The 24,935-nt window shown below is 36.6% G+C and overlaps 1 protein-coding gene across 2 annotated transcripts in view; it reads right to left on the bottom strand.

Moving 5' to 3' along the window:
- Exoc4 (exocyst complex component 4) overlaps positions 1–24,935 on the bottom strand; it is a 750,249-nt gene that overhangs the window by 553,236 nt on the left and 172,078 nt on the right. For both annotated transcript variants that reach the window (XM_031381454.1, XM_031381455.1), the window contains exons 8-9: positions 3,901–4,046; positions 524–612 (exon numbers count right to left, since the gene is read on the bottom strand). In XM_031381454.1, the coding sequence (XP_031237314.1) occupies positions 524–612; positions 3,901–4,046 (235 nt within the window). The remainder of the gene's footprint in view (positions 1–523; positions 613–3,900; positions 4,047–24,935) is intronic.

The following is a 24,935-nucleotide window of genomic DNA, read 5'->3' as shown; positions in this document are numbered from 1 at the left end:
ACAAAAAGTGATATCATTGCCTCAAATCTTATTTTTATATTACAATTTATTTTAAAAGTATTATTGTCTGCAAATTAAACTTGTTAGTAACCACAATTGGGTTCCAAGTATCCTATGTATCAATTTACAATGCTTAAACCACACTATCCAGAAGCATCCGTGAACTCTTTTCATGACAGAGGCTGAGTCTCCCCTTTTCCACCTGCCCTACTCCAGAAGACTTTAAAAATAATAAACAAAAGGACAACCATAGTGGCCAACATAAGAATAGCATTTTATTTAAATGTGCCTGGACTCAGGCTATCATCAATACATCTGCTTAGCATTTCCACCTCAATGGCAAGGCATTCTTTAGTTTTAGCATTAGTTTTAGAAGCTTGAAAGCAGATGTTGAGGGATGATAAAGATGATAATGGAAAAGGACTAACAATTCACTAGAATTTGTTGTCTAAAAAGAACTTTGTGAATGCAGACTGCATTCTCTAGATCCAGAACTGTCTTCTTGAGAAGTCCCACCACTTACCTTGAAGTTCTCCACTCCGACTGTAGAGCTCCCTTCTCTGTTCTCGGAGATAGGCACTCATACTGATAGCATGGGAAGATGATTCAAACCTAAAAGACAACACAGAGTACCACATGCTTAGGCCACATAGTTGCCATCCATCTCTATGCTCCCCCAAAAAATCCTATTCTACTCTGGTCTGCATAACATTCCCTGGTGAATAACTATTATGACATTTGACTACAACATGAAAAGCCCCGAGATAGTTACCCAAACCTTGCTTTATAAATAACATCCCTGCTAGTGTTCCTCTGCAGTTTTTGGATCTTTTCCTCATTACTTGTTTCACCTAGAATAATTATGACCTCCTGTGCTTCCAGTTACCTTCAGATCACCATCACCATTGTCACCATTGTCATCTTACAGCATGGCCGCATCTACAGCAACAAGAGTATCCTACAAAGTCATTCTAATTATGCTATTTCCCAAATCAAAACCCATCACTGCCTAACCACTGCCTCAGCAGACATAATGTTCTTCAGAGCAGTTTTCTTCCTGAATTGATGAAGTAAAAGATGAATGCACAGAGGATTCTAAAAAAGACCACTGAAATCAAAGAAGAAAGGCATCACTGGTCTCTATCTGTCTAAAATGACTGTTTCCAAATGGCTGCTAGTTTTTAGCCACCCTATAGCACCATTTAAGTATTCTCCAGGAATTGTTTACAAAGGTCAGAACCATAGGAAATGGACCTATTGTAAAGAATGGGTATCTAAAAGATAAAACAAGGAACACAAAACAAATCAGTCATAAAGAATAGCTTACCAGTATAAATAAAACCAAGTAAAATTATGACTATATCAAATAGCAAATCCTTTGATGAATAACAGATTCCATTTCTTAGCTGAGACTTTCAAAGCCAGGATAAGAAGCTGACAAAAGAAGGAATCCTTCTAAGAATTTTGCCTGTAAAGGGTCAACAACATAGGGAGAAAGCAACAGAGACCATGGACTCAGTGACTGGCAGCAATAAGAATGGAGCATCATTTTCTTAATCATGTCCCTTTTATTCAGTCCTTGACAAGGAGGATGAATACCAGGATGAGTATGTGCCTATGAAGGAAATATTCAGTTACTTGATCCACTTTCCCCACCCTACCAAGAACTAAGAGGCACAAAGAGCCAGAAGAAAGGCAAAGTGCACAGTACTTCAAAAGTGCCACCTGCCAGTCAAGTGCAGAAAAGAAGCCACTGACCTCCAAAAAGCACGCTGACAGCTATTGATCAGAGATAGCAAAGGAAAAAACAAACTCTCAAGCAAAGAATAAAGAAGTAAATGTTATACAATAAAAGAGAACTTAAACACAATTAACCTTGGCTAAGGGCAATTAAAGAGGGTAATAAAATCCTTCACAGACTCGATAGAAACAGATTACAGCTCTCCACAATCTGAGTCCTTTATGACTTGATAGACTTGCTATTCATGAATTCCCTTTATGCTTGCAACAAGTCATACACTGAGATAATTTTAGAGCAAAAGAGGCATGAGAGATTCTTTAGTCTCACCTTCTTATTTGATAGCCAAAGCCACTGAAGCAAGCTCACACATGAGACCTACTCAGGCCTGCATGGCTCATTAAAAGTGGAACCAAGTTAAAAGTGAGCAGATCTGTTTAACTGTCGAAACCTGGGACGATAATGAGTTTTATTTCTGCACAATAATAATAAATGTATCAGAATTATTTAGCATTTTTAATTTCTAACAATTAGGGGCTCCCCCCCCATTTCTCATCCCTACCCCATCCCACAATTTAGCCTACATTGAATGACTTAACGTGTGCACATGGTCTGGGGCAAAGACAGTGATGGCTGAGAGCATGACGTGTGAAAGCCCTGAGCCTGTTTTCTGAAGGAGTTTAGAAAGTTGTACTGCTTAGTCCTTGCTGTCAACATGACACAAACCTAGAAAAGGAGAACATCAAGAAAGAATAGCCTTGAGCAAATGGCCATATGTTTTAAGTGCTAATTGGTGTAGAAAGGTCCAGCCCACAGTGGGTATCACCATTCTTAGGCAAGTAGACCTGTACTATATTAAAAAGTTGGCTGAGAAGCTCAGAGAGAGAGAGAGACCCTTCCTCCCCACCGTGTTTTTAATCTTAATATGTATCACAGAATGAACAAGTGTATAGAGCAAAGGGTTATGGGTAGCATGCTCAAGTGTATACATAATCATATATATGTTCTTGTGGCTTTTGAAGTTATACTGCTACAAAAATATAATTTATAATCAAGTTCAAAGATTCAAAAGTTTAAAAACTAAATAAAAATATGAAATGAAATATACCATGTGCTTATTTCTTTTAATTTTTTCCCTTTTTAGAAATAAAATTGTATGATGGCTTCTGAAGATCACCATTCAGATTGGGAGATGAAACAGAATATGGATATTGTTATGCTAAAAGATCATGAACATATGAACCCTCGGCAAGTATAGTTTGTGTGTTCTTTTTCATGTCTTTATTTGAGCATCTTTGGGAAACAGAAACTGTCTCTGCAGGCCACTGTGATTTGTCAGTTGTGTTAAGGCTTTTTACTCTCAACCAGCTAGAGACATGAACTAGATTTCAGGAGGGGAAGTTTCTCTCTCCTTTTCTGTATCCTCAAAACCACTTACTGGCTCTATCACGTTACAGAACTTACTTAATTTTTCTGATATGTCAATTTTTGTTTATGAGGACTTTTGAATTTGTAGTACTTAGTAAGGAATAAAGATTAGGTTCCACTGCTTACAGTTGCTAAAATTTGGTTAATATCAAATTAAATTCCTTGATTGGAATAATTTTGATAAACTCACCCCATGCATAAAATCTTGTACATAGAAAGTATTCAATCAGCACCAGCTATCAGTATTACTAGCATCAGATTTATTAACTATTAACTGTCACCAAGAGCTGCACATTCTGAGCACGTAGCTTGACAAAATTCACTAAGATGGTAATTAAGAAAAAATTAAAAACTTTTGGATTGTTCCTGTATTAAAAAACAAAGGTTATGTTTTGGCACTAGAGCCTTTCAAAGGATAACATATTTCATTTCCTTTAATTTCATATACAATTCTCCAGAAATACTTGGAAAGTTTCACTTTTCTTGATTTTGTATACAACTCCCAAAAAGAAGCTTTAAAAGTGTACTCAGAGTTATAGATAGCCTGATAACCATTCCAAAACAGACACTTTACCTGACAGAAGGCAACAACAGGATATGAAATATGTTCACTTCCTATAAATTGCTCCAAGGCTGTTTCAGATAGTAGATGTGTGGCTGTGAATGCAGAGAACTCCCTGCCCCTGAGAGCTGGCTCAGCACAGCGTGCTAGCTCTCCACACTGTGATACCTACTTGAAAAGGGAATTCTTTGGCCTTTGTGGTTTCTTCTTGGCAAAAAAGGCTGCGAACTCTCGTCCAGTACTGGCATAGCTTAGTTGAGCTGATGGCTCTGAGGCAGTGCGTGTGTTCTTCATATCCAAGTATTCAGTCAACAGCATCTGTACAGCACAATGAGGAGTTGAATTTATTGTACAAATATATCTAAAACCTCATCCCAGACTTTCAGAATATATTAACCTAGATATTCATTCTTCTATTCAAAAGTATAAGAAAAGCTTTATTACAGCCATAAAATAATATCCCTATTAGCGATTCACAAAGAACATGAGTTTATAGGCATTGGAACATGGCAGGTAGCATGCTGAGTGAATTCCTCAAAATTCCTCTTTACTTAGCATGTAATCCTCATTATTCCAAAGTACAGCAGCATTATCGGCAATGGTCTAATATTTACTGAACACTTACTGTGCTCTAGGCAAGGCATTATCTGTTTAGATGTATTAGGTTGTGGGTTCAGAGAGGTTCAGAAGCAAAGTAGTCCCTTGTGAACTAATAGCAGGGTCCATGCTGTGACCCTTCATTCTGTCAGCACTATATATGAGCATGACAGCAAGTCTATCAAGGAAGGCCTAGGAAGTGGGCTGAGTAAGGTACTCCTGACCTGCAAAGGCTTACTAGAGCTGCCATTTACCTTGAAATAAGAAGGGGGGAAAAAGCAACTGTTTTTGTGGTTACCTACTTCCAAAAGATGCGCCTTATAACATCAACTCACTACAAAGCCACAAGGATTGGAGCCTGTGCTAGGATCAACTATGGTTGCCAGAATTCTAAACACATCCATGAAAAAATAGAAATTTGGAACAGGAAGCATAATTGTTCTATAAGAATACCTAATAATGCTGATGCTGTTGAACTGGTTTATATCATTAAAAAAAACCAAAAAACAAAAAACCTATCTATGGGTCAAGGAAATGCTTTTCAGAGAGTCAAGGTCTCATCTGATGATTTCGTCACTCACTGAACAGTAACCTATTTTACATATCAACACCACCAGAAAGCACTTCTGAAGCCTGTGAACATCATTTAGTAGGTCTGAGGGTGACTACGCCTCTGCCACAAGCAGCCATACTACTCAGTATTTAAGCATCAGATGGTTTTTAAACATTAGCAGTCTCTGAGTCTCAAAACTATGAAGTCTGAATTTCTTACTATACTTCGTGGTTGAAGATGTAGAATTTATATTAGGTCTTAAAACTGCAAATGGCCCAATTTCAACCTGGTCCAAATGACTCCAAATCATGAACATTCATGAACAGAATGTTCCACAGAGCTGCACGTTCAAACACTTTTTAAGAACAGTACCATAGGTATCAACAGCTTCCTTTTAATAAAAGTTGTGCAGGAAAACCATAAAATATTGTAACAGAGTAGGGAAATGATTTACTTACTTTAGGGACTGTTGGAGTACTACCCACCAAGTGCATAAAACAATATAGTAACCAATATCATTTCTGATAAGTATCACTCAACTATCTAGTGTGCGGGAGACACTGATTTGAGTCTCCATTTACAAGTCAACTGAGGAACTTGATCAAGCTGAGGACTAAGAGCTGCTAGAAGGAAACTCGGCTATACTATACGTGATCAACAGAAAACTAGAAAACTCAAAAGTAATTCCAAAGCGATACCACATAGAAAGATCTTTACAGTGTCGACTGTTGGACTTAACACCAACAGAGGATAGGCTCCTGGTAAAAAATAAAGTTACACTAAACCAAGCAATTGTAAGGCATTACTTAATGTCGCAGGACTGAATAGCTGGCCTTGCACAATAAATCACTGACCAAGCAGGGCATGACTAACAAGCATTCCCAAACCCAGGTATCTTAAGATCAGTGTTGCTTTCCCCACATCAGTAACATCCCTGAATTATTGCCCTGCAGCTCCATTTGTTGGGCTACTTTTCTACACCAGCTTATCACTATCTTTAAACAGATTCTACTTCCATCTCCTCGACAAAATTTATTTTTGGTCATTATGTGCTATCTGTAATCTTTAATTCCTTTGTGCCTTTGGGTTCCAAAGTTCTAAAAGTAGCCTTCATATCCCTTGTTTCCTTTGGCATGATATGGTTTATTGCTGATGTCTCTTACAAATTATATTCTCACATGTGTAAGTGTATGCTTGACTTAACTTTACTCACATAACAATGGTAAAATCAAATTTGCTAAAACTTAAATTATTTTCAGACACAAGCAGCTATTTCTTCAGTTGACATTTTATTTTTACACATTTTTTATCCTCACCTACTAGTTTTAAATGAAGTACTGCTTTAATAATTTTTTAATTATAATATAGTTAAACCATTTTCAACCTTCCCTTTTCTCCCCTAACACTTCCTAGGTGCCCCCTTGTTCTGTATATGAATGTGAATGTGATATAATGATATAAATTCCTGAATCTATAAATACAACTTTCAGTATAATGTAAGCTATATGTGTGCATGTGTATGTATGTATATATATTTATACACATCATATGTATGTATGTGTATGTATATATGATCTTGGGGCTAGTAATGGAAGCTAACCAACTACCCAAGGATAGTGAAGTAATGGATCTTGGAAGAGAACCTACAACAACTACCTTACTAAACCAGTATGATCCCTAACAACATGCTAAATATTTATCCTTTTTCCCACAATTAGTCTCGTTATAACCTCTCATCACAGAAGTTCCTCTTTGAAACAGATAGGGATCATTACAGAAAGCCTTAACTGATCAAGTGTAGAGAACTAGAGAATGTGTGGTACCCAGTCCCAACTGATAAATCTACGAACACAATTCTTCGACCAAAGAACTGTCATTTGATACATTTTTATGTGCCCTCATCAATACGTACCTATTACCTCTTTATATGTATAGCCATTCCTGTCCCCTCTAACAAATCAGTTCATCCATTTTCCTCAACAAATCATGGCTGCTTTTACTATTCCAAACATCAGTGACAGATCCATCTGGGTTCAAAATATATTTCCTTTGAATTGTACTGTATTCCCCTCAGCAATGTGAACCCAATATCCAGTCAAGTCTTCCTACTGCAATTATTCCCTGAATATATATATATATGTGCCTTATCATTTCTGAAATCCTAGAATAGATCATCCTTACCCCTAATAGATAAATCCTCCCAAGAGTAGTACCAGTATTTTCTCTTCAGCAACTCATTTGCAGAACACACTCAAAGCAACATTTTCCACATTGCTAGATACGTAGTTACCAAAAATTCCCCAATACTGTTAGCCCTTAATTTTTATGTTTCTTATAATATTATATTTATTTATTTATTTCTGTTATAGAGCCATATAACAAACACCATTATTTATAGATTAAATTAAGGTATAAAACATGTGATAAGATCTTTAACAATAGGCTGCTACATGCAAATTGAAGACAGCCTCTGAAGTAAAGCGAATCCAATATATTGATTAGTCCCCAATATGCAAATCTATAAAAACAAGTAAAACCCAAAAGGGAAAGGCATGATCTAGACCATAGGCCAAATGGCTGTGGCACTCATTTGCTCCATTGTGTTTGATGCTGTTTCCAACCCTGTTTGTGCCTAACTAAAAATACTTTCTTTTAAATCAAACAATATTTTCCTTATAAAAAGATAAAAAAAAATAGGACAGGTACCTTTTAGATATCTCAGAACAGAAAAACTATAAATATTCCTGTTCATAAACTGCTGGAAATGTGACTGAATTGGGTAAGTGAGGTCTTCTGAACTAAAACCTTGACAGAACACATGGAGGGACTCATGGCTCCAGCACCATGTGTAGCACAGGATGGCCTTGTCGAGCATCATGGGAGGAGAGGCCCTTGGTCCTGTGAAGGCTCAATGCCCCAGTATATGGAATGACATGGCAGGGAGGCAGGAGTGAGTGAGTAGGTGCTTGGGAGGGTAGGTGGAGGAACACCCTCATAGAAGCAGGGGGTGGGGGGGATGGAGGTATCTGGAGGGGAAACCAGGAAAGGGGATAACATTTGAAATGTAAATAAAGAAAATATCTAATAAAAAAAAAAGCAAAAGAAAAAATCTTGACACAAACATCAGGTGCTTGATAGTAAAATGTAACTAGCAGCACAGAGCACAGATCACTGGTAGAATGTGTCCAATCCCAAGCATCAAATTAAATGAAATAATAAAATTATATAATTTCATGATTATTCTATATCTTGGTAGGTAATGCTGGGTATCTTTCAAACTGCACATACATATTTTAAATATATATGTTTATGTTTATTTCCATTTTATCAATGACATAAAAAAATCAAAACTCTGGAACCAAGATCATTACATTTAACATAAAATTTGTCTATCAAAGAAAATTTATACAAGATAATGCCACATTCCTGAGGCTCTGGATGCCTTCCTATTTCAGGTACTAATTTCCTTTATACTTTTATAAAGTGAAAACTTTTTAAAAGTTAATGAATTTAGAGTTCAAAAACAAATGCCAAAGTTCATGAGTGTTTTACACTTAACTTGTAAGGCTTTGGTGTGTCAAAGAAACACAAAGATACAGTTGGAAAGAATGTTGAAATCTATATATCTTCATTGGAAAGAATGTTGAAATCTATATATCTTCAAATGAGACCATGATTCAACATATATTTGAGGACCTAGAATGCTGAGTGGTTCTCTTGACGAAGCATGGATGAATACAGCATTAAAGAATATAGAAATTGAAATGAAGGCAGACAGTTCTGCTATTGTGCTCTTGGATTAGCAGTTGCTGCTGTGTTAGTTAGAAATTCCATGATGTAATGGAGTGACAAAATTCTGAAATTTATAGATTCCTGAAACGCTAGTAACATCATTCTGAATGAACTCCTCACTTACCATTTAATCTTATTTAACATATTATCTATGGGAAGTTTGTAGTTATACATACAGAGTTTTCTAAAACTAAATATGAAATTTATAGGCTTATTATTAATGACTCCACATGTAAGGGGAAGATCCCTTTCCATATGTAAGGAAAAAGAGCTTTGAGATTTTGGCTTCTTGTGGCAGTATTAACTCCATCTTGTTTTCAGTGTTTTTATGTGACTTCTCCTTAGTCGTATAATAACAACTACCTTTAATTATCTTGCCACTAGCACTTTAATGAGTAGAACACATTAGTATTATTCATCAAGAGCCTCACAGTCAAATGTAAGATATTTCCAAAAGAGGCTGGCTGGCCATTTGCCTAATGTTAGGTTACTGGCAGAACTAAGTTTTCCATATTCACATGGCAATGAAATGAAATATTCAAGAAAATAGCACTTTAAAAAAGCTTTTTGCTTATCTAGCTCATAGTTCATACATATATGTGCAGACTTGTTCATATATGTGTGCATACATCTATATTGCCTAGATGATACATTGTGATAACAAATCGAAAACTTCTGTAGAGACATGAAGATCCTGCCTTCCAGGAGCTTAATGTCTGCCTTCACTATGGGCACAACTATCTCACTCCAGTCAAAACCTATGCAGCAATGGAGTTTCTCCAAGGCTTTGTCCTGCAGGGATTTGCTTTCTTTCTTCTGTGTTTTGTTTTGTCGGTTACCTGTTTGCTGGGCTTTTATACCTTCCCTCAGTTCAAGCTGAAGCTTTTCTTTGTATCTCTGACACCTAACGTGGCATCATAAGGAGTGCAGCTGCTTGCAGTCGGTTACCTAAATTGAAAGTAATATAATCTAAAGGGCAGCTCCTCACTGATGTTCCACATTCACAGATGAGCTCCCCAGGGTAGGGCTACAGCACCCATGGTGAAACTTCAGGCTTTCTCAGGTACATTAATTTACTCACATCATGGGAGTAGCATTTATTAAATTTCTGCTCCAATGCGATAAGTGCTACCCTAATGACCCCAAAGAGTTAATGCATCTTGGAAAAGAGCCAAATTGCTCTCCAGAGACAGTTTATTCAATTAAGTGCCTAAGACCCAGCATTTTCAATTAGCAGTTTAGTTACTAAAGACTCTTTCATATTGGTCATCTGTAACATGTGACTATTGACACACATTAAAAATCGCTTATAATTCATTCAAAATGAGATCTCAGAAATAACAGGTACAGATCCAGATTCAATTAACATTTATTTGTATCTACAGAGTGCTAGGAAGTATGCTAAGTATTGTCCTATTGGGGTTTGAGAGAAACACTGTTAAGACTGGGAAGTAATGAAGTTTGAAAGCACTAAGAATATAGCACCTGGATACAAGATAAATAAAGGAATCCACAAAGAAAACCTGAATTGGTTTATCCAGAATCAAGTCCCTATATACCCTGCTCTGAATACATATGCCTACTGTCCCTAACTGAGAAGATCTTCCTGGATACCTAGTTCTTCTGCTCCTATAGGAGCAACCAGTTCCCCCGTCCACAAAACCTTTTCCGTAACTTTAAGTACTTCTAGGATCACTATCAATAATCATAGATGTTTTTTCAGACCTGGCAGTTAACCAGTTACAGCTGGATATTTAACTTTTACTATCACTTAACCTCCTTATATAACCTGATAAGAAAGCACATTGCCTAAAACTCTGTATTACCACAATTTCATATAAAGCTCAAATATAATTTTAAAATTCTTGTAATTAAAACCCAATTAAAATCACTCACTCTAAACTTCTTGTAGGCTTACATTTTCAAGAAGAATTCACCTCCAACATAAAATTTCACACCTATATTAGGTTTATGGTTAGATATACTATTTATACTAAGAAGTTACATGATAATTCAAACCATAAAACTAAATTATTTCATCTATCTGTTACAAATGAGGTTGATAATAAATCAAAAGGTCAATCAAATGAGCTACAGACAGAAAGTTTATAGTACAGATAGAAAGTCTAGGGTCCAAAAATAGAGAATGTATAATTCTGGTGTAAAATTTAACTATTTTAGATATGTATTCTCATCTACCATTATTTTTTATTACTTCCTTATTTTATTCTACTCTCTTACTCAAAAACAATGTCTGATCATAAAAATGTCACAATACTGAAATATATGAAGGCTCAAGTATTAAAGAATAGCTATATGCAATATATATTGCTAACTTGTCTCTCTTCATATCTGACCTCATTATTTTACTTATCTCTAAATACTAAAAAGCAGTGCCTGACATGAATAAAATACCTTATTACTTACATGCATTCATCAATGGGAACGAATTATGTTCCTAAGTGAAACAAAAACAAATTGTGCTTCATAGACAGCATATGACCCAGTATAACCCTTTCCTCTTGGAATTGCTTACATCCATCAACACATATGTCAGCCTATAAATTATATTACATGCCCCTGTACCAACCAACTTTCCTCCCTCCTGCACCTATTAACTCAAGGGCAATAGCTGAAGTTCCTGAGTTTCGAAAATAGTTGTATACCTGAATACATTTCTAATAATTTATCCAATGGGGAAAAGGTAGAAATTCAATAAAGAAGGATGATGAGGGCAGTGGTAGCACAAACCTTTAATCCCAGCACTTGGGAGGCAGAGGTAGGCGGATTTCTGAGTTCAAGGCCAGCCTGGTCTACAGAGTGAGTTCCAGGACAGCCTGGGCTACACAGAGAAACCCTGTCTCAAAAAACCAAAAAAAAAAAAAAAAGAAAGATGATGAATGTGAACATTCACAACATAAGACTGCATGGCTGTAAACAGGACTAGAGAATACTACATGAAGGAGGGGCTATGCCTAGCACTTGCCCTTCGGCAGAGCACTGCACCTCCACCTAATTAGCCTTGGCACTGTGCTCCCACTTTGTAATAAGCTCATAGTAGAAAGCAAGTCAGAAAGAAGGAAAAGATAGCAAACTATTTAAATAGCAACCATGTTAACGCTGAAGCAGTACAGTACAATTCATGTACTCCATGTTCTCTGCTAATTGCTTAAGACATCCTGCTATAGAGAAGACAGCAACAGTAGCCAGATCCTAGTCTTCTTTAAATGCCAGCTCTTAATAGCAAACCCCCAAAAGGTCTTAATTGCATTTACCAGGAGCTCATGAACTTTAAAAGTTGTTAATCAGATTTCCATGTAAATGGAATAACGATTAAAGGTTAAGTACAGGTTTCTGAAATTTCAGAAGTTGAGAATATATTGCCCTTCGGGTGGGGGAGGGGAATATCAGCCTTGACAAGAACTAAACATCTTAATTAAACATGCAAAACTACCAAGCTTATTTTTGTATGAAGTTCTATTTCCAAATGTCAAAGTTAATCATGCACTTGACTAAAATGTGGAATATTCTCTCTGCCAAAGAAGAAACGCTATAGTATTGTAGCATTCTTTTAAGAAAACATCTGCAAGTCTCCAAACTTCCTCTCCTGTCCTCCTGCATCTGATCTTCACCTATGCTACAGGGAACCCTAAGAATCACATGGAAATGCCATCTACAGAGAGACTTTAATTGCTTTACATCTGAGGAGTAATTCAAAGCCACGTGTTTCGTTCTTCAGTTTCATATTTACATGATTTGGAGAAACATAAGGCACTTCCCCATAAATTCACTGCACCTGTGTCCCTGGAGTGACATGTTGACAAATGAACATGACATCTCCTCCAACTCCAAGAAGAATTTATGATTCCTAGAAAGAATATATTTGATCAATTATAGTGTCATCAAAGTTGAAAGCAAAATCATGTCTTTGGAGTACACACCACCCAGTTTCTGAGGGCCTGTGTTCTGCAACAGGATGAACGGAATCCTATGCCCCAGGCAAGTGCTCACACCATCTCTAATACGACTTTCCAGTACTCCAGCTGAATAGAAAACAGGTACAGAAACTGCTGATACAATAATAAGATGGAAAGATTTTGCCCCAGAAAAAAAATAAATAAAGGACTCAAGCAATCAAAAAACATTTGCATTACATAATCTAGCCAGGAAAATTAAGTATAACTTAAACCAGGTAAACATTTATGGCAAAAAAAAAAAAAAAAAGCCTCAGAAACTCTATTGTCTCTAACTATACTTTCAACTCTCCACTTGCATTCCTACAAGTTTGAGAAAATTCTGTGTTTGTTCAACACAAACTTCTCACAGCACTGTTTTATTTGTTTGTTTGATGAAGTTTGAGCGCTTAGCATTCCGGCTGGAGCTATGGCTACTATGACTAGAGAACAGTGTTGGTGAGATTTCTGTTGGACCATGAAATTCCACAAAGGTCAATAAAGCTTTGAGATACAATCCACAGACAGAAGGGTTTCCCTCAGCATGAGGTCTATGCAGAACAGAGTGCTCTGGACTGCCACTCTATCTAGAAAGATCCTTTTTGAAACAACAGCAACTGGAATATCCTGGATCAATGTTACATTAGCCTGCACACAGAATTTCTCATTAGAGAAGAATCGTATTCTCTTTATATGAGCCTAAAAGTAAAAAGGCTTTCATGTTCATTTTTTTCCCTTCTCTTCTCCCCATCTCTTCCCTCATACAACAAGCTTTATCATGTGCGTACATGTGTGTGCATGTATGCACATGCACTGCGTGTGCCTGTGTGTATGTGTGTTTTCACCATCAACTAAAAAAATACTTTTATGTAGATGAAAACCACAAGCTTGGAATCTTTTTTTATAAAATTAGGTTTACCCAACAAAATAGACAATCAGGACAGGTCTTCAATTAAGGAAAGGGAGAAGAAAGAAAAAGAAAGGAGTAGGGAACATAAAATTCCCAGGAATTGATATTTTAAAGAAAAAAACTTTTATTAATCAATCATCAATATAATATGTACAACAGGCCTCTAATCAGACTGGCAATTTGCTGTCTCATCAAATCAAGCTAGTTCACTCTACAGATCCTTACTAATTTAAAAAAATAAAAACAAAACAAAACAAAAAAACATTTCATTTCCCTTTAAGTCAACTTCAATTTCCTCTCATGGCCAACCACAATAATCAATACATCACTGGTATTTCTGTCCATTCTGCAACATATATGCATGGTAGTATACCAGGTAATAAACACACACAAGTGAAGCGCTCAGAGCTCTTCAGGACTCTTCTATTCAAAGGAACGATGGCATTTTGTTTCACTGTTAACTTGCACAAATGATCATGGAAAACCCAAGGGCCACTCCAGCAGCAGACTCAAGCCATTGTGTTGGTGCTTATCTCTGTCTCTCTTTTCTATGACCTATTCCTGTAATCTCATTCACTAATAGAAATGGGATTCGAGAGTATTTTCTATGAAGTAGGCACTTTCATTTGTCACCTATATGCAAAGGTAGACTTGACTCAGATCTACAAACCATTTATTATATGTTTCACCTTGTGATCTAAGATATCTAAGATACATGAACTTGAAAGGCACATCTATGATTCAGTTCAAAAAGACTGTCTACACCATTTAAAGGAGCCAGTGGAACTTCATTTATACAGTTCCTTAAGCTTTCTGTCAAGGACTGCACATGGAGGGGTCTGATTGTTCTGGTAGCATGTGTATAGTAGAGGATTGCAAATTCGATCATCAATAAGAGGAGAGGACTTCGGCCCTGTGAAGGTTCTGTGCCCCAGTATAGGGGAATGCCAGGGCCAATAAGTGAGAGAGGGTGGGATGGCAGGCATGGGGAGGGGGGAGGCAACAGGGGTTTGTTTTTGTTGTTTTTGTTTGTTTCTTTGTTTTTTTGGAGGGGAAACTGTGAAAGGAGGAATTTACATATAAATAAAGAAAATATCTAATAAAAAAAAAAAAAAACAATCCAGATTCCAACTCTGGAATAGCTACAAAGTAGCTCAGAACTCACTGTAATAACAGAGGTTCTACAGGTCCAAAGGTAGAAATTAAAAATATGTTTTCTTATTATGTCACAGGTTGACATTAGAAATATGTTCTGTTCTAAATGGGGATTTTATCAATCATAACTTTAGCTTTATGATAAAAGGTGAGAAACTACTAAAAAGTAATATATTGAAAATGCAAGAAAAATAAAATAGTTGTTTAAACATGGAAAATATTTCCAGTTTTAAACAACATTTCCCACTCTCTTAGAAACTGAATACTTGGAGACTTTGAGTGGTCACGTGGAAGTTACAGTGGACGTATAATAATGGCCTATGCTGGTTTCCTTTAAGAATGAGATTTGAAAATAGTCTGAATCATAGAACCATGAACTAATCATACATTATTGTGAAATACCAATGTTACTTAAAATGGATTAGTTTGATGTAGGTCCACAAGTTATCAAAGAATAAATCCTGTGTTCCTATACTTGTGCTTTATGACCAATATTAAGAGAAGTTGTTCAATCAAAATGTCATGAATAAGGTACTTTAATAAGGAAAATCATCCTGATTTCAAAATAAACTGATATACCAAACACATAACTTTTCAACTGTATTAAAATTGAACATTACAATCAAAATTTTCAACAAGAATGTTATGATTGCTATCCAAGAGGTAATAGAATAGCTTTAATAAAGACTATTTATTCTCTTTGCAACATACTAGACAGCATATAAAGATCTATTCAAAGTTAATTTCCCAAGAAAATATTTCTCAAATACAAACAACAGAAAAATAAATAAATGAATGCTTAAGAAAACTGTATAGGTTTTTTATATGCAAATACCACAAAGTCACCACTACCTTAAGGGGGAACACAACTTCAACTCAATCAAAGAAAAGGTATGAAAAATTCAATAAAGATTTTGATTTTTGAAGAGTTTAAAATCTATATACTATCAACCAAGACCAATTAGAAAGAGGAAGCTAGCCATAGAGTTCATTGACTATAAGCACAGGACCTTAAGTCTGAAGTAGGAAGATGACACATTTGAGGCCAACCTGACTACATAGCAAGTTTGAAGGCAGCCTGAACTATACAAAATAGACCTTACCAGGAAAGGAATTTATATGTATATATAATTTAAACATGTATATACATATATGCATAACATTACAATTAGCAAGTGATAGATTTATCTTGATCATATCACAGCAATGCAGACTGCATGCAATCTCTGCTAGTTAGAGTAAGCATCAGTGCTCCGTATTATGAATTTTCTCCAAGAACTTTTACTACGCAAATTTCTACTATATGGTATTCCATGTACAATCTTGTCAACCAATAATATTAAAATAACTGATCCTTACTAGAGGAAGTGGCAACATACTGTTGCTTTCACAGAAAATGATTTCTGTAACCCTGTTGCATTATTTATATTTCACAGTGATTTTTGTAGTCTCATGGTTGACTACAGAATTTTCTTAGTGATTTATGTTGGGCTTTTTTAAAGCCTTGTTCATATTTATGGCTTATTCTCCTTCCAGGAAAGGTAACAATCCTATCCATGTATATAAGTCATGATAAGCTTACAGATTGACAGAGGACGGACACAGCAGACTTTACATATCGGAAAGATTGATGAACAACTGGTGATGCCATTATAAGACAATTTAATGGAGGAGGGGGGAATAGAAATGGACCATAGAAGTGAACAACTAACCTCACATAGAAGAATTTTAAAAGGTATCTCTCAAATGTCCACTATTGCTCATTTGTTGATAGTAAACAGGAAGGTTAGTAGTTCGCAAATGTAACATTTTGTTGGCTATTCTGTCATTATTACTAAGAACATGTTTCCACAGGGTATATTCCTTACCATCGGAACCTATCAATAAAACACAATAAGGAAGAATCAAAATAACCTAGGTAAAGACCTCTTCTGGCCATTGTGGAAACAAGGAACACACATAGTGCAAACATACACACTGACAAAATACATACATACATGCATGCATACATACATACATACATATATACAACACAATATTTTAATTATAAATAATTCAAATCTAGAAATAACTTTTATACAAAAGCCTATCAAGAATGGATGAGCACTAATAATTCTGAATAGAAACAATGGGCAGAAAGTTGAGTGAGATATAAAGATGAATGGTATAGATAGAAGATTCTTTTCTAGAAGCCTAAGCTGTAGATTGCTCCAATCTGCTCATCAGATTTCTCCTCAGATATATTTACTACTTTGTATTACCAACACAGAACCATCCCTCTATTTCTACAGCCTAAAGTACAAAGTTGCTCACAACCAAAATTACCTAAAAATATCAGTCATCTTTTTAATGTCACATGAGATATGTGCTGATAATATTGCTGTGGGAGCCAGTTTTCTATCTCTTCCAATGATTTCATTCTTCTTTGTCCTGTCTTTGGCTTCTCCTATACTTTTTTTCATCAGAAAAGCTAATCAGAACATCAGGATGACAACCACCTCAACTCCTCTCAGGGAGGAAGACAGAGGCAAAAATCATGTCAGTAATGCTAACACTACTAAGCAGTGATTTAAATCATAAACTTGGCTCCATAGTTTTTATCTCAATCAAAAATTTTCATTAAGAAGGTAATAGCCAAAAAATACAACTCTCTATCTTTTACAGCATACTGACATTTCACTCGAAATAACTAACCTCTTTCCATAAGTCAATAAGTTATGAACTACAAGTTTACACTAATAACTGGAAGCTAGCACCATGCCAGGAATATTACTGAACAAACATCAGCATCAGAGAACCATTTCATCTATTCCTAGGATAGCAGTGCAGATGACAAGTCTAAAGTCCTGCCTCTCCTACTACACACACACTTTCTGAAAAGTGAAGCTAAGACTCAAACCAGAGCTAAATAACCATCTAACGCTGAAATCTCCAAGCTTCCATAAAATTCTTTTTCTGGTGGCAGTACTTAAACAAGGATAGTAGCTGTAGAAAGAGCTCAGCAGATAAGTGTACTGGCTGCTCTTCCAGAGGGTCCAGGTTTAATTCCCAGCACCCAGTTGGTGGCTCACAACTGACTCCTGCTCCACAAAATCTATTGGCCTCTTTTGGCCATTGTGGGTACAAGAACACACACGGTGCAAACATACATGCTGATAAAATACCCAAATACATACAATGTTTTAAGTATAAATAATTCATGTCTAGGAATGGAGGTGAAGGAAATATACAAATAGAAAAGTGAAAATATTAAATATCCAGAACATATGAAATACATAAAATCATTTGATTATATAATTTTTGTATATTAATACAAAAGATTAATAAATTTTCTGACTTCAGAAATATGTTGGTCCATGTTTACCATATATATGTAAATTTTAAAATCCCATTTGTAATTAAGAAAAATAAGATAAAGGAAGATATTCTTCCTACTTATAACTTAATAGGCAATCTATAAGCAAAAATAAAGAAAGTTTAAATGTTAAGATGTAATTTGATGAGTAGTTCCCCACAATCTCACACACATACCCATTAAAGGACTTATAAATGAAAAAGACATAAAAACAACTCACAATGCCAAAATTTAGATCCAAACACTGCCACTGCAAGAATGTTTAATGAATTCCCACTACGTTCAAGGCTGATGGAAGAGAGTTAAGCTTCACATAAAGATTTTATGATGCTGCTCCAAGGAAACGTCACCTGCTTACAGAGAAAAGGTAAAGAAAGCCTTTCCCCTTCTTTTCCTACACTTCAAGGAAGTAATGCTGAACTACATTCTGGACCACAGTGACACGGGGGTGAGAGGCTGCTGGCCCTCCTAGCTTACTTTCCTCTTCATCCAAACACCATTGTCCATGTCCATTAGAACAGCAGTTCAAACTAAAGCAGTTACTTGAAACCAAAAGAGTACAGAAGACAGAATACAATTACCTTTTGCAAAATAACATAGATTTTTTAAAAAAGCAATCATGAAAACTGATTTTTTATTTGAATATTCATTGTTTTTCCATATAAGTATAAGAAATGATTTCTAGGAGTAAAACTCAAGAAATTATTTATTTAACTATCACCCAGACATTTAGGCAACAGGATAAGAAGAAATCCTCCTATTACAACAGTGGCCAAACAGTAGGTCTGGATAGAGTTGTTCTATGAGAGGGAATAAACAAGAAAAAAGAAACGGGTTAGGGTGTGTAACTGCAACAAACTAGAAGCAAGAAGTTCTCAATAAATCCTGACAGCCAAGGCAGCACATAAAACAAATGGCCTCTTGCAACAGTAAAGGAAACCTTTCAAGGGAAAACTGGCTCAGAGAAAGTCATTGGTAAAAGATTAAAGGGAACCAGGGAAAGTTAAAAAGGTACTGCCAATAAAACAAAACAAAACAAAACATCCCCATTGTAACAGAAAAAAAGAAAAATCACCATAAAGGCACAGGGTTAGTAATAATTGATATCACATAAACTAGAAGGCACAAACAATTTTCAGACATGGGATAACATTGTAAGGAGTGAGAAGGGACACAGACAAAGGCAACGTGAGAGGGACAGCAGGACTGGAAAGGGACGGAGATGATGAATGAGAATGAGGATATCTTCCTTATTTTGAGTGGAAATGTTAAGAATAAAACAGAAAAGGGGGCTGGGAGAAAGAAGGGAGAAGGGAAATGGGGGGAGGCATCTCTAGGACAAACCAGAGACCTGAAACAGAGGAGGCTCCTGAGAGGATATGGAGAGACCATAGCGGAGACTCCTAGCCACAGGGGAATATAATAGACAGTATGATATATAAACAATGATGACATGTTTTGCTTCCTGGTGACACTGGGCTAAAGAGCCAGGGAACAGGATGAAAGGATTCCTCAGTTTACTGAGTGTGGTGAGGCGATCAAGAGGCAGTGTGGAGTGGCTGTTATTTGTGTCTATTTGTAATCTGAAGAAAAGAATCTAGAATAGAGAGATTTATTTATAATCCAGGATTGGGATCATTAAGAAAGTAAGTAAGAAAGAAGGAAATAGAAGGATTTTGATAAGTAAGGCAAGGTATTTGGGGAATTTGAAGATTTGCTAGACATTGGAGAAGGGGGAAAATCAAACTTGACTGAGTAATCAATCAGGTTGTGTGACTGAAGGCGCTGTCACAATTTGTGGCAACAACAACAAGAAAAAGACATGAATTTATGTAAATGTATTGGAGTTTGAGGTAGTAGGAGTCTAGTGGAGTTGATAATGTTAACCCAAAGCATGCCCTGGACCAAAAAGAAGGGTCTCAGTCTCTTTTTCAGTTTCTATGATAAAACGCTGATGAAAGACAACTTGGGAAGTTACCAGGTTTATTTCAGCTTAGAGGTTACAGTTGTCATACAGGAAATCAGGTCAAGCGCAGGAAGCTGGAAGCTGGATATTAACCAGAGACTACAGAAGGACACTGACTATTGGCTAGTCTAATACAAGCAAGGACCACTTTCCCAGAGACTGCACCACCCATAGTGAGTTGGGCCCTCCCACATCAATCATGCAGAAATAAATGTTCCACAGACATGCCCACCTAGCAACTTGATCCAGGCAATTCCTTGAGGGTCCTTCTTCCCAGGTGAATTTAGTTTATGTCAAGTTAACCAAATCAAACCAAACAAACAACAAACCCAGACCAATAGGACAATAGTGGAAATGCTACCTTTGTGGCACCAGAGATTGTGAAGGAAGTATTGAGAAGCAAGGGATGAGACTTAAGCCCATTTAGATGGTGTTGGCTTGACTTCATTAGTGCTGTAGCCTCACATTTTCTTCTACAGTTCTGTATTTTCTTAGATCTCAGGCATAGATATAGCTATGGAGCCTATTCCTAGCAAAGGGGCTATATATAATATTAGATGCAAAGCTGTATTTTTCAGTTGAGGACTAAGGAGAACTTAGAGAGGCTCTGACCCATAGGCTAAATGAACAACAGGCACAAACCTCTTAATAAAGCTTTTATATGTAGTGTAAAATTTTCATATCTTTGTTTACTAGACAGCAGCTGAGTAACCCTTGATGAAACTAGAAATCAGGTATAAAGGCAAAACTTGTTCCCATGCTTGTTGTCACTCAATCTGTACTGGAAATTCAAATCTCATAAACCCTGTATGACACTTCCTATCTACAGTCAGAAGGATAGAGAATCCAATAGTCCCTGACCAACTGTTTGTTTCTGTTGTTCTGTAGGTCTCACTGCCTGTTCATTCTGTGCATAGTGGTATCATCAGTTGACATGAATGACTTTTAGCAAAGTTTAAACATCTTGGCTTGATAGAAGGCAAAAATTACTCAGAGTACCTGAATCCCCGTACTTCTCTTTTCTGTTTCCAAGAAGGTCAGCTGAACAGTGCCTCCTCAAGGAGGAATGTGTTGGTAAAGCAAGGTGAGGCCCTCTATGCATGAAAAGTACAAACTGTAAAACAATCCTGCAGTCGGCGAGGGACAGACCCTAGTGCTTATTTTGGACATAATACTAGGACCAAGCTTTAGTGACAGATCTCAGGTACATTTTAGTTTAGGAAATTATGAGGACTTTATCTTCTCTTAGGTTTTGAGGACTGGGGCCAAAGCTGAGTGAGAACCAAGTCTTCTTAAGAACAAGATGTAGCTTAGTCTCAGATTCAGGAGGGCCAGTAGCTCCACCTGAAGGGTTATTTAGGAGAAGGCAAACATAAAGTCAGACTGGCTGAACAAAGGAATTTTCAGTATAAGGGAGGGAGACCTTAATTACAGACAGGAGTATAAGGAACTCCAGGCTTTCTTGTTCTTGACTTTGTCTACATTTGGACACATATTTAAATAGTTGGAAAACAATATTTATCAAGGAATTACTTTGTACCATATGACTTTTTACTTGCTGGAGCCATGGTGACGACCAAGGTAGTTTCTGACATCTTTCATAAAGTTTACAGTTAGTTAAGTGATAGGGATACTGAGTTTGTACAGAGATTAGAGTGAAGTCCCTTGCCCATGATTTTCTTTGAAGAAGGTAAAATTTGGGAAAGCAGTGTAGAAGAACAAATCATTGTCTGACTTGCTTAGGAGCTGTCTTCGTTAAACTGCAATGGTCACTGGGCCATCTGTGAAGAGGTGACATCTAAGCTGACTTCTAAATGATAAGGAGTAAGATGCTTTCCAACTGGGAGAAAGAAGACTAGAGTTGGAGATGGTATATTGGCTACACTGTGCTTGTAACTGAGGATGAGCTATATAGAGGTTGATGCGTGGGAGAGGTCTGAGTTGATAAAATGAGAGACAGTGTACGACAAAATGTTTTTAACGTTTCAGGAGGAGATGTAATCTAATTCTCACACTTTTGGGGTGCTCTTTTTAATAATGTCTACTTGCTAAGAGTTCAACTGCATATGGGTGTTTACTAAGTGCTAGGATCAAACGCAGAGCATAATCTATGTTAGGTAAGTGCTTTATCACATAGCTCTAAATGCTTTCTTGAATAAAAATGTGACCTACTATTTTATAATCCTGGTTAAATAATAAGTTAAAAATCAAAAGTTAGAAGGAAGATGTGTTCTATGACTAGATAACAGGGCTCCTAAAAGCTACTGATACAAATGCCAGGTGTGGGGCACTTCCTTATGAATTCGTGGTCAGGGAGGCCACAGGTATTCCCCCAAACAATTACATTTTTATCATATTTCTTGACTGCCCACCAGAATTAGTTGATGGCATGACATAGCCATTCCAACCATGCTGTGACAGCATCTGTGGTTGCCTATACTAAACCTGCACAAGTTTGGCCCTATGGTCTGCCAGTTATGTATCAGACAGGGCACAGAGGCATTATGCCTTTCTGTAAAACTACTAACTACTGTTGGTTTCTGGAAGGGTAGCAGTTATGATCTTTACATGTAGATCCTATGCTGAGCCCACCCTGCTTCAGTGCCTAACTACCAACCCATAGGCTCATGGTGGCCCTGGTTAAACTCAATGGGTCACAAAATAAAATACATGAATGTGGGAAAGGTACCTGTGGGGATGAAAGAGTAGTTGAGAATGGTGGGCGGAGTGTGAGACAGTAAGAGAGATCTAATGACATTATCTACATATGCAAAATCTTCAAAGAACAAATTTAGTAAACATAATGCCATTATTCATTTTTACTAAGCAGACCTTCAGGGGGTGTTAGTGTGACTTTGAATATGCATTTATTTGCATATTCCTGAACCTTACCTGTACAGATTGACAGATTCCTTCTGCCAAACACTTGATGGCTGAAAGACAACGTTTTTCAAAGTTTTCAACTTTTGTCCTGGTAAGTTGAAATTCTGTAAACTCATTATAGATTTTACTCAACTGTGTACAAGCAGTCATAAGTTTCTGATCTTCAGGATTTATTGAGTCTGCAAAATCTCTCTCTTAGTAAACACTGTTTGAAAAGGATTGCTTAAACAAGTGTAAAGTGTTTTACAGTTAACACACATTTGAGGTTCCAAAGCCCTGTGTGGATTCTGTACTTTTTTCTTGTCAGATGTGTTAGAGAAGTCTTGGGAGTACAAAGTAATGATATAGACAGTACAACTGAAAGCTGTTAGGCCATATTCAATTTTAGAGCTTTATTTTTATCTGCTAGATCTTTTCCATTACCTGCCTGGGTTTTGGCCTTGGTTGTATATTAGAATCATCTTGGGCAGTTTACAAATACAAGGTAAAAAATCATAATCCTGCCTCAGTCTAGAAACCTAGAAATTGATATTTACAAATAAAACAAAATCCTATCCACATAATTCTAATGTGTGGAAACACTGTCAGATTCTGCACTGTACCATTCTATTTTTTTCTGAGGAATTACTGTGCTGACCAGGATATTGCCTAATGACCTTAGTAAGAAGCAAGCAACTGATACACTTTTCTGGCAAAATGAGCATTTATTCAAAAGAATGAAACTTTACTATAAAAATTAAAATAAATGGACCTGGATATCATCATGAGATAAGACAGAAAGACAGGCATCATGCATGTTCTCTCATGTGAAATCAATATCCAACCAATATATATGCATATGCACATATATATATATGATAGAAAGCCAGATGAGGGACTACATGACAGAAGAAGGGCACTAAAGCTACCTGCAACATAAGCCAGAGAGAGGAAACACATGGGTAAAAACAAATACTTTGTTTTTCTCTCATATGTGGAATCTAAATTTAAATATATGTGTTCATGTATATATACAAACATGTATATACACATAGCATCAAAGCAAAAGGGGGACGATTTAGGGCAAGGGTACCACTGACAGGTAGGAGATGGACAAAGACACATAGTGGACAGGTCATTATGAGTAGAGTAGATATGCACACACACACATACACACATACACACACACACATACATATATACATATATATGAAGTAACATATTATTTTAACAAAAAGTTAAAATTTGAGAAGAAACACAGCAATGCCTTATTCATATATGCAATGCTTTCCTACTCTGGCTTTGTGCTGGAAGTCATGTTTCTTACCTGGCACCAGCATTTTGATTTCCTATCCCTAAGGCCAGGGAAACTAGACTAGTCTCTTCTTACAACTCAGTACATATATGACCAAAAATGGGAATGAAACTTGATGAGGGAGTAGATCTGTTTAGCACACAGAATGTTTTTCTTTCTCCATGCAAAATTTTATTCCGCAAAATGTTCTCTACTGATTGATGGTTATTTGAATTGTTCATTATTTCTGGCCTGCATGCTATTGGCCAGTGACTATATGTTCTGGCTTCTGACTGGGATCAATGACTCATAAGTATTTATAAGCTGTGAATTGAGATGATGTTAACTACCTTTTTACCCAAATAGTAATTAGGTAAAAGTGCATGTATGTCTGTGTGTCCATCTGTGTGTCTGCATGTGTGTCTGTGTATTTCTGAGTCTGTATATTAAGTATGAAGCCTAGACTTATATTCAACTCTTGATCCCCTTGCTTCAGCTTATGGTGTGCTAGATTCATAAACTTGAGTCAATACACATGGATGATAATATTCTTGAGTAGAAATTTATTTTAAAGTTGTAAAAGTCAAGTAGTCAATTGCCAGTTCTGGCAATAGGAATCATCCTTTGTGGTCTCCCTCCCCAAAGCCTGGACAGTAACGCAGCATTGTGGAAGCGGCTACATTCAGTAGCTCCACCTCCTTTGCAAGAAGGAAGTTTCTGATTGGACTGTTATACTGACGTAGTTTGGGGGAGGGGTTTGCCCCAAGTAT

The sequence above is a fragment of the Mastomys coucha genome, unplaced genomic scaffold (assembly GCF_008632895.1).
Source record: "Mastomys coucha isolate ucsf_1 unplaced genomic scaffold, UCSF_Mcou_1 pScaffold20, whole genome shotgun sequence".
Taxonomy (NCBI): domain Eukaryota; kingdom Metazoa; phylum Chordata; class Mammalia; order Rodentia; family Muridae; genus Mastomys; species Mastomys coucha.
The sequence above is the reverse complement of the archived record's forward strand: the minus strand, read 5'-3'. Positions and strand labels throughout refer to the sequence as shown.